An 11270-nucleotide genomic window follows, 5' to 3' on the forward strand; every position below is an offset into this window, starting at 1 on the left:
GTTCTCATATTTATAGCTGTGTTTTGTTGTAATGTGACAAGTGATAATCTCAAGGTTTATTGAGTTTTATATGATTATTATTATTATTTTATATATAATTAATTATTATTATTGTTATGGGTCTGTATCTGTCTTATTTTTCTGTGTCTGTGTTATTATTTCAGACATCAGATGTTTCTCATCTATATTAAATGTTTTCTACACATTTGATCATTTTAGAAAATGTTTGAAGGATTTTTACACGCACCCCTGCTCTCATCAGACAGAACCTCGATTGGGAAACATTGGTTACTTACTCATCTGACCAATGTGTTTAACTTACTCTCCATCATCTCCTTTATTCTGAGTAACATTCATTATTCACACAAAAACTACTTACACACCAATCCTCACTAATATCAGGATACTCGCTCTCATTAAGGGAAAACCAGAGAAAATACATTTCTGCAGATATTTAAGTAAACTTACTCAGTGTATGAGTTCTGCTTCTTTATCTAATGATCTGCTGAGTGTTTCTAGCTCCTGTTATTTTATTTTAGTTTATATATTTGTATAGAGCTCTGACGGTTGTTCGTGCACAGCTGAATGAAGTCACGAGATAATAAATGAAGGTAATGAAATGATAATGTGTGTGATGTAGATTTTACCAGACTTTTAATTCTGTTCTCCGTATTTGCAGCGTTTTCAGGCTTATACTTTCAGTATTTACAGGCCTTTGCTCGATGGATCAGAAAGCTGTCTGATAACAAACCATATAACTCTGTGTGTGTGTGTGTTTATTACCCTACCTCACTGCCCCTCCCCCTCTGCAGAATAAACAGGTAGACAGTGAAAGTGAAAGTCAGACTCCATTTTGTGTGGAGGGGAAAATACAGCATTTCAGGAGTAAAAACACAGTGAGTATCTACATCTAAAGCTATAATATATAAACACACTGAATGTGCACTAGATGCAGAAGAGTTTTGTGGGTTTGTACTGAAGTTTGAATGTACACAGGTTGTTTTATGACTTGATACCGTGACTATTTCCTGTAAGTGAACTCTGTGCTGATACAGGGTTTGATTTAACACACCGATGTTGGAGTGAAGTAAACGTGTGTCCTGCTGTAATCTGGAGAAGGAGACATGACCTCCAACATGAGTGTGTCTGGACAACAGGACTTAAAGAGAGACGAGAGGTGAGTTACTTTTCCATTCACCAGCAATAAACACACACCGTCTCATGGAACAGATCTGTATCTCTAAACACTCACTAGTGTACAGAGGAACTAGACTTTGGTTTAAGGTGTTTAATAGCAGTGAATATATCACTGATCTGATCTAAGAACAGTTTAGAGAAATCCTTCACTGAGAGAAGAGTAAAAAGGACTGTGTAATGTGGAGGAGAAGAGCAGCGTAGCTTTGAGGCAGTGAACTCTACAGGCTTTAAGACCCAGCTGAGTCAGTTATCTGTGACTGGGACTCCTGACATCAGTGTAATTCCTGAGGTATGAGGCGTGTCTCCTGTTTGAATAAGTGTGCAGACTGGAGCTGGATTAAAAAGATGGAATTATTGGTGTTTAATGATGAACACATCGTGTAACAGTGCTGAGACAGCAGAGTATTAATTACTGCTGATATTTCTGTTTAATTCTAGAATGATGGAGGGAAAGAGATCAGACTCACCAGAACCCAGCTGTGTGTCCATGAAGAGTGACCGGTCAATGGATCATCCAATTACCTTCAGAGACGGAGCCAGTTCTCCTGATGTGAGGTCAGTACAGTGAGGTGTTTTACAGCAGTGTTCCACCTGATCAAACTCACTGGTCTCATTCTGAAGCCCTTCATGATCTTTATCAGGTGTTGAAGCAGTAAAACACTAAACTGTGCAGTGCTGCAGCTCTCGGACTGGCAGTGAGGAAAACTGCTTTAAGAGTTCAGTTCAGCCTGCAGTCCCTGAGCTGGAGGGTCTGTGGTGCTACACAACAACATTTACACCTGGACATTAATGACTAGATCACTATTTTATTCATAAACATGTTAGTGTCAGTGAGAAATCCTGAAATCAGTGTATTGTGTTAAGAGGATAGTGTTAAATATCTGTCTCTGTATGTATTAGTGTGTGTTGTGCAGCTATGAATACATATAGTCTATATTACATCATGTGTTTTATTTCTGTACAGACCACAACAGAAGAAATCAAACCTCAGCAGAAATCAGCTGGACTCCATATTCAAGGTGTGTGTCTTTTTAATGTGTGTAACTTGTGTGTGAGCAGGTTGAAGGTTTTTTTTATTTAAGATCATGACAATTTACAGATTTATTGATGTGCAGCAGCATTATGGGTAATCAGGCAGAATTTCAGCTGTAACTGTGGTAACAGAAAGAGACTTTTCTTCTTTTCATAAAATAAAAGCATCTCTCAGTGTGTAACATTATAATATTTAGATGTGTTCCTGTGTGTTTCTAACCAGGAGCTGGAACACAAAGTCATCACTCTGATAAAGAATGAGCTGGAGAGGTTCAGGAAGCTCCTGAGTCCAGATTACCCAGCATGCACTGAGAGGGAGGTGGAGGATGAGGAGGATCTGCACAGTGTCAGAGACGGAGCGCTGAAGATCACACTGCACGTCCTGAAGAACATGAACCACACAGATCTCGCTAACACACTGCACAACAGTAAGAGCTCTGAGTCATGGCTTTATTCCATCAGGTTCACTTCAGAGAGAGGAAATAGTTTTAGATAGGAACACTTTTAGTTTGAAGTTCGAGTTTAGTATCATGTACATCTGCTGCTTTTCTGTTCTGTTCGTGGTCCAGCTTGTGGTGACTCTGTACAATGGTCCTGTTCCTTCAGGAATATTTACTACATGAATCAGGAATGAACAGCAGCATTTGAATTTTACATTTAATCCTGTGTTCAGTGATTTTACATTAAAACATCTTATTACTTTGTTTATTAGAGTCTGTGGCCTCTGTGTATCAGACAAATCTGAAATCCAGCCTGAGCGAGAAGTTTAAAAGAATTAATGAAGGAATCTCACAGCATGGAAGCTCAGCACTTCTGAATGAGATCTACACAGAGCTCTACATCACAGAGGGTTGGAGTGGAGACGTCAATAATGAACATGAGGTGAGACAGATTGAGACAGCGTCCAGGAGACCAGCAACACAGGAGACACCCATCAAATGTAATGATCTCTTTAAAGACAAGTCCATCAGAAGTGTGCTGACTAAAGGAGTTGCTGGAATTGGAAAAACAGTCTCTGTGCAGAAGTTCATTCTGGACTGGACTGAAGGAAACGCAAATCAGGACGTCACCTTCATGTTTCCACTTCCCTTTAGAGAGCTGAATCTGATGAAGCAGAAACATCTCAGTCTGATGGATCTTCTTCATCACTTTTTCCCTGAAATGAGAAAACTAGAAGTAATAGACTGTGACTCCTACAAAGTCCTGTTCATCTTTGATGGTCTGGATGAGTGTCGACTTCCTCTAAATTTCCAGAAGAATGAGAGACTGTGTGATGTGACAGAGTCGGCCTCAGTGGATGGGCTGCTGACGAACCTCATCAAGGGGAATCTGCTTCCCTCTGCTCTCCTCTGGATCACCTCTCGACCAGGAGCAGCCAATCAGATCCCTCCTGAGTGTGTAGACCAGGTAACAGAGGTACGAGGGTTCAGTGATCCTCAGAAAGAGGAGTACTTCAGGAAGAGGATCAGTGATCAGAGCCTGGCCAATAAAATCATCTCACACATGAAGTCTTCAAGAAGCCTCTACATCATGTGCCACATCCCAGTCTTCTGCTGGATCTCAGCCACTGTTCTAGAGAGAATGTTGGGTGAAGCAGAGAGTGGAGAGGTCCCAAAGACTCTGACTCAAATGTTCACACACTTCCTGATCTTTCAGATCAAACACAAGGACCAAAAGTACCATCAGAAATGTGACCCTGATCCTCAGCAGACCAGAGAGAGTATCCTGGCACTGGGAAAACTGGCTTTCCAACAGCTAGAGAAAGGAAACCTGATCTTCTATGAGGAAGACCTGAGAGAGTGTGGCATTGATGTGAGAGAAGTGTCGGTGTACTCAGGAGTGTGTACCCAAATCTTCAGAGAGGAGTTTGGGCTTCACCTGGGGAAGGTGTTCAGCTTTGTACATCTGAGTGTTCAGGAGTTTCTGGCTGCTTTATATGCATTTTTCTGCTTTATTTTTAGAAAGACAAATGTGTTAGTGGAACAAAGCACTGGACTTTTTAATTTCTTCAGAAAGTCAGACATGTCTGATCTCCTCAGGAGTGCAGTGAACAAGGCCTTACAGAGTGAGAACGGACACCTGGACCTGTTCCTCCGCTTCCTTCTGGGTCTCTCACTGGAGTCCAATCAGACTCTCTTACGAGGCTTAATGCCCCAGACAGGAAGCAGCTCTCACAGCAAACAGGAAACAGTCGAGTACATCAAGGAGAAGATCAGGGAGAATCCATCTCCAGAGAAATCCATCAATCTGTTCCACTGTCTGAATGAACTGAATGATCATTCTCTAGTGCAGGAAGTACAGACTTACCTGAACAGAGGAGATTACTGGTGTCTCAGTGGAACCAGACTCTCTCCTGCTCAGTGGTCAGCTCTGGTGTTTGTGTTACTGAACTCAGATCAGGAGCTGGATGTGTTTAATTTGAGTAAATATTACCCATCAGAGGAATGTCTTCTGAAGCTGCTGCCAGTGGTCAAAGCCTCCAGAAGAGCTGAGTGAGTATTTTTATTTATAAATGTATTACTGCATGGTTTATTATTTTAATGTAACACTGAACTGCACTGTTTGGATTAATGCTGGTTAATAATTACTCTAATCATCTTTAAACAAACCTCTGGTACTGTTCCAGAAGAGTTTCACTTTTTACACCAACACGTTACGTCTGCACTGAGGGCGGGGCCATGTGGACAAAACCTTCTATCACCATTTATTACCTTTTCTCTAAAACTGATGAAGAAATGATCTCTACAGAATAACTGCATGTATTCATCACTGCTTTCTGATCATTTTGTGAACTAAACACCAGTGAAAGGCACTTTTTCTTTTCTCCTTTCATTTGAAAGTGACATTGAACAGAACTTCACAAACGAGAAGAAGAAAAACAGAACACTGTCACCATGGGAACAATATGAATACAGCATGTGACACTGGTGATATAGAGGATTTAGGAAAATATCTATCAATAGACATGACTGATTATTCTATTTTCTGGTCCTATGATGTGTATCAGCGTATCACACCGCCCAATCTGCACTGAGGGACACGTGAGAGTGTCGTGGAAAACAATCTTTCCAACCTAAGTTAAACACTTCAGAGACAGAGGGTTTGTAGATGCCAAAGGTCATCAAACTTTATTGAAACAACAAAGTGAGACAGTCTGCAGAAAGTCTGAATTATACACACACACACACACGTCTTTATATACTTATCTGAAGCAGTAAAATTATCCCTAGGCGGGGCATTAACCTCTTCTTTCTAAAAACAAACCAATCTCCATCGCCTTCATGAATTATTCATATCTATATGATACCTTACATTTGTGGTGCATGCGTTGTCAGTTGGATTTTCTGAAAGGTTTTATTGGGACAAGGTCATTTTTTGCAGCGCATGCGCCTTGCGTTGAATTTTCTGAAAGGTTTCATCAGGACAGGATTTTTTATGGAAGTATAATAGTGCCAAATGTGCATGTTGAATTACATAACCTGAATAAAAACTTATCGCAATAACAAGACTTGAATTTTTCTGCCCAGCAATTTGACACAAATCGGATAAAAAACACCGCAATATCAGGGCTTGAATTAGTTTCCTCTGCAATTCATCCTCACAAATTCAAGCTGCAAAAATTCAGGCCTTCAAATTCGGGTCTTCAAATTCAGGTCTTCACATCCGGGTCTCACAGGAAGAGCAGTGGAATGCCGATAGTGTAATATCTTATGGAATGCCGATAGTGTAATATCTTATGGAATGCCGATAGTGTAATATCTTATGGAATGCCGATAGTGTGATATCTTATGGAATGCCGATAGTGTAATATCTTATGGAATGCCGATAGTGTAATATCTTATGGAATGCCGATAGTGTACCGTAATTTCCGGACTATAAGCCGCTACTTTTTTCACACGCTTTGAACACTGCGGCTTAAACAATGATGCGGCTAATTTATGGATTTTTACGGGCTAACGAGTTTCATGCCGCCAAAACATTTAGCCTCGTCACATCGGACCAATGAAATTACCGAACAGGTCACAGTCGACCAATGAAACTGTTCGAATTAAATCAAACGCACTCAGTCATTTTGCGCTTCATGCACACCCCCTCATCACGGAAAACACACGAAGAAATGCATATGATGCAACTTTCAAGTTAAAGGCAATCGATCTGGCTGTCGAAGAAGGTAATAGCATGCGAGGAGCAACTTTTGCTCAGGTTTGCCAGTGGATCCTAACAGCGTGGAGCAGTGCCAAAAAATCTACCATCACCAGCGGGTTTCGAAAGGCTGGACTGCTGCGTGATGAAGAGGACAGCACAAGCTCAAGGGCGAATTTGCCTCGAGATGTAAGTGACCTCGAGAGCGACAACGAAAGAGTGACTGAGGAAGTGTGTGACGAAGTGCCGGTGATTCTGAGGCCGTTCGATTCCGACACTGAAGAAGACGACTTTAGTGGTTTTAGTGCGCAGGAGGAAGATGAAGATAGCGATCAGTGACTTTTCCTGGTAGGCAACTGTATTTTTTTTATTTTTTAACCAGCCGTGTTACAGGCACTGTTCGGGGAAAAAAACATTTACGGTATGTATTTAATTAAAAGTTTTAAAAAATCTCTGTGTAACATCTTTCTGTGTAAATATCTCATGTTACAACGTGGACACCTGCGGCTTATAGACAAGTGCGGCCTATATATACAGTGAGGGAAAAAAGTATTTGATCCCCTGCTGATTTTGTACATTTGCCCACTGACAAAGAAATGATCCGTCTATAACTTTAATGGTAGATTTATTTGAACAGTGAGAGACAGAATAACAACAAAAAAATCCAGAAAAACGGATTTTATAAATTAATTTGCATTTTAATGAGGGAAAAAAGTATTTGACCCCCTCTCAATCAGAGAGATTTCTGGCTCCCAGGTGTCTTTTATACAGGTAACGAGCTGAGATTAGGAGCACACTCTTAAAGGGACTGCTCCTAATCTCAGCTTGTTACCTGTATAAAAGACACCTGTCCACAGAAGCAATCAATCAATCAGATTCCAAACTCTCCACCATGGCCAAGACCAAAGAGCTCTCCAAGGATGTCAGGGACAAGACTGTAGACCTACACAAGTCTGGAATGGGCTACAAGACCATTGCCAAGCAGCTTGCTGAGAAGGGGACAACAGTTGGTGCGATTATTCGCAAATGGAAGAAGCACAAAAGAACTGTCGATCTCCCTCGGCCTGGGGCTCCACGCAAGATCTCACCTCGTGGAGTTGCATTGATCATGAGAACAGTGAGGAATCAGCCCAGAACTACACGGGAGGATCTTGTCAATGATCTCAAGGCAGCTGGGACCATAGTCACCAAGAAAACAATTGGTAACACACTACGCCGTGAAGGACTGAAATCCTGCAGTGCGCACAAGGTCCGCTGCTCAAGAAAGCACATATACATGCCCGTCTGAAGTTTGCCAATGAACATCTGAATGATTCAGAGGACAACTGGGTGAAAGTGTTGAGGTCAGATGAGACCAAAATGGAGCTCTTTGACATCAACTCAACTCGCCGTGTTTGGAGGAGGATGAATGCTGCCTATGACCCCTGGAACACCATCCCCACCGTCAAACATGGAGGTGGAAACATTATGCTTTGGGGGTTTTTTTCTGCTAAGGGGACAGGACAACTTCACCGCATCAAAGGGACGATGGACGGGGCCATGTACCGTCAAATCTTGGGTGAGAACCTCCTTCCCTCGACAGGGCATTGAAAATGGGTCGTGGATGGGTATTCCAGCATGACAATGACCCAAAACACACGGCCAAGGCAACAAAGGAGTGGCTCAAGAAGAAGCACATTAAGGTCCTGGAGTGGCCTAGCCAGTCTCCAGACCTTAATCCCATAGAAAATCTGTGGAGGGAGCTGAAGGTTCGAGTTGCCAAACGTCAGCCTCGAAACCTTAATGATTTGGAGAAGATCTGCAAAGAGGAGTGGGACAAAATCCCTCCTGAGATGTGTGCAAACCTGGTGGCCAACTACAAGAAACGTCTGACCTCTGTGATTGCCAACAAGGGTTTTGCCACCAAGTACTAAGTCATGTTTTGCAGGGGGGTCAAATACTTATTTCCCTCATTAAAATGCAAATCAATTTATAACATTTCTGACGTGTTTTTCTGGATTTTTTTGTTGTTATTCTGTCTCTCACTGTTCAAATAAATCTACCATTAAAATTATAGACTGATCATTTCTTTATCAGTGGGCAAACGTACAAAATCAGCAGGGGATCAAATACTTTTTTCCCTCACTGTATATACAATTTTTTTTTTTCTTTTTAAAGTTAGTGAGTGCGGCTTATATTCAGGTGCGCTCAATAGTCCGAAAATTACGGTAATATCTTATGGAATGCCGATAGTGTAATATCTTATGGAATGCCGATAGTGTAATATCTTATGGAATGCCGATAGTGTAATATCTTATGGAATGCCGATAGTGAATCTTCATCTTCTGTTTCACTATCGGTATGGAAGTACAATCCACACCACAACCACCAACGCGTTGAGCCAGTTCTGAGCAGCGTGTAATAATACTATAATAATATATAATTATTATAATACTATAATAATAATAATCGGCAATCTACTGCTCTTCCTGTGAGACCCGGATGTGAAGACCCGAATTTGAAGACGCGGATTTTTTGCAGCCTGAACTTGTGAGGATAAATTGCAGAGGAAACTAATTCAAGCACTGATATTGCGGTGTGTTTTATCCGATTTGTGTCAAATTGCTGGGCAGAAAAATTCAAGTCTTGTTATTGCGATAAGTTTTTATTCAGGTTACGTAATTCAACATGCCAGGACATTTGGCACTATTATACTTCCATAATTTTTACCCTGTCCCAAATTTCCCCCTTATACCTTAATGACCTTCTGGCTTTAGTCCCAGCCTGGTACACTTCATCCTGGAAGTCTGATCTGTTATTGTGACACTGGTATTGAAGCGAAAGGGCTTTGATTGGAAACACAGTTCTGGTGAATGTCTAATTGCTCATTTATTGCCAGAGTAAAGCTGCTTTAGACAAAACACACGGTTCTTCTAACTCCGTTTACACAGGACATACAGAGATGCAGAAAAACACCTGATGTTCAGTAACACATAGACGTCTTCTAGCTCACTACACACTTACAATAGAACTTGATTAAAACTCTTCTGTGCTTTTTCACTTTCACACAGACCTTGTTTGGTTTGGACCGATCAGACTTTCTCTTTAGATTGGATCTGGTGTGGGATTAGTTTACAGGATGAAAGAGGATTGTCCTCGAGGACGGATTTCCAGTTAGCAAAAACATCATAATAACCCCTCTGTGCAGATCAAGGGATACGTCCTGTTTATAACTTTAATCTCTAACAAAAAATGTGTGAATATTTACCATAAACAAACAAATAAATAAATAATGCATGCACTGTGTGAGACGGATTTCCAGTTAGCAAATTAACTCGTCAACTTACTCCACACACACACACACACTCTCACAAACACACACACACACGCTCACTCACTCTCACATACACACACAGACTCTCATACACACATGTACTTCCCTTAAAAATGGTTTCCATTATTCAAACAAAAACCCTTCTGTTTTCATTTCAATAATAATAATAATAATAATAATAATAATAATAATAATAATAGTAGTAATAATAATAATAATAATAATAGTAATAATAATAGTAATAACAATAGTAGTAGTAATAATAATAATAATAATAATAATAATAATAATAATAATAATAATAGTGCTGATGTGGTGTCCTGTCCTCTGATTTGTGTGTGTGAGAGAAACACACTCACATTTCTGTTACATGGTAAAGAGTGAGTGTATTATGGCTGTGTGTGTGTTTGAGGTCAGTGTTCTGATATTTCATCATTTCTCTTCCAGTCTGTGTGTGTGTGTGATCTGACAGAGGAAAGCTGTAGAGCTCTGTCCTCAGTTCTCAGATCAAACTCCTCCAGACTGAGAGAACTGGATCTGAGTCACAATAACCTGCAGGATTCAGGAGTGAAGCTGCTCTCTGCTGGACTGGAGAATCCACACTGTACACTGGAGAAACTGAGGTACACACACACACACACACACACACACACTCACACACACTGTACACTGGAGATACTGAGGTACACACACACACACACACACACACACTGTACACTGGAGATACTGAGGTACACACACACACACACACACACACACACACACTGTACACTGGAGATACTGAGGTACACACACACACACACACACACACACACTGGAGATACTGAGGTACACACACACACACACACACACACACACTGGAGATACTGAGGTACACACACACACACACACACACACTGGAGATACTGAGGTACACACACACACACACACACTGTACACTGGAGATACTGAGGTACACTCACACACACACACTGTACACTGGATATACTGAGGTACACACACACACACACACACACTGTACACTGGAGATACTGAAGTACACACACACACTGTACACTGGAGATACTGAGGTACACACTCACACACACACACTCACACACACACTGTACACTGGAGATACTGAGGTACACACACACACACACACACACTGTACACTGGAGATACTGAGGTACACACACACTCACACACACACACTCACACACACACTGTACACTGGAGATACTGAGGTACACACACACACTGTACACTGGAGATACTGAGGTACACACACATTATAATCCTAATAATTGTATTTATATAGCACTTTTCATACATAAAATGCAGCTCAAAGTGCTTCACAGTGCAAAAGAATCAAAAACACGCTGTTTTCCTGTGCGTGTCTCTTTAAATGCAAATGAGCTGCTGTGCCCCGCCCCCTTTCCGGAAGAGAACAGCTCCTGTTTCGGGTAGTACATTAGCCGTGGAATCTGCTAACAAGCTCATTCGGAAAGGCGATTTACAAACACTCACCAAATATAAAGTGCGATACTTGCGTCTTCTGGATATGAATCTGGATCACGAACAGTTGGTACTGATCCGTTCTTGA

At 41.2% G+C, this 11270-nt stretch overlaps 1 protein-coding gene across 2 annotated transcripts in view; it reads left to right on the forward strand.

Moving 5' to 3' along the window:
- Positions 1–828: 828 nt before the first annotated feature.
- The window catches only part of LOC128630123 (NACHT, LRR and PYD domains-containing protein 12-like), a 111781-nt gene continuing 101339 nt past the window's right edge, over positions 829–11270 (forward strand). For both annotated transcript variants that reach the window (XM_053678696.1, XM_053678697.1), the window contains exons 1-6: positions 829–896; positions 1056–1177; positions 1636–1752; positions 2162–2216; positions 2453–2657; positions 2942–4721. In XM_053678696.1, coding sequence (XP_053534671.1) covers positions 1125–1177; positions 1636–1752; positions 2162–2216; positions 2453–2657; positions 2942–4721 — 2210 coding nt within the window. In that variant the 5' untranslated portion in view covers positions 829–896; positions 1056–1124. The remainder of the gene's footprint in view (positions 897–1055; positions 1178–1635; positions 1753–2161; positions 2217–2452; positions 2658–2941; positions 4722–11270) is intronic.

The sequence above is a fragment of the Ictalurus punctatus genome, unplaced genomic scaffold (assembly GCF_001660625.3).
Source record: "Ictalurus punctatus breed USDA103 unplaced genomic scaffold, Coco_2.0 Super-Scaffold_100046, whole genome shotgun sequence".
In the NCBI taxonomy this organism is placed as follows: domain Eukaryota; kingdom Metazoa; phylum Chordata; class Actinopteri; order Siluriformes; family Ictaluridae; genus Ictalurus; species Ictalurus punctatus.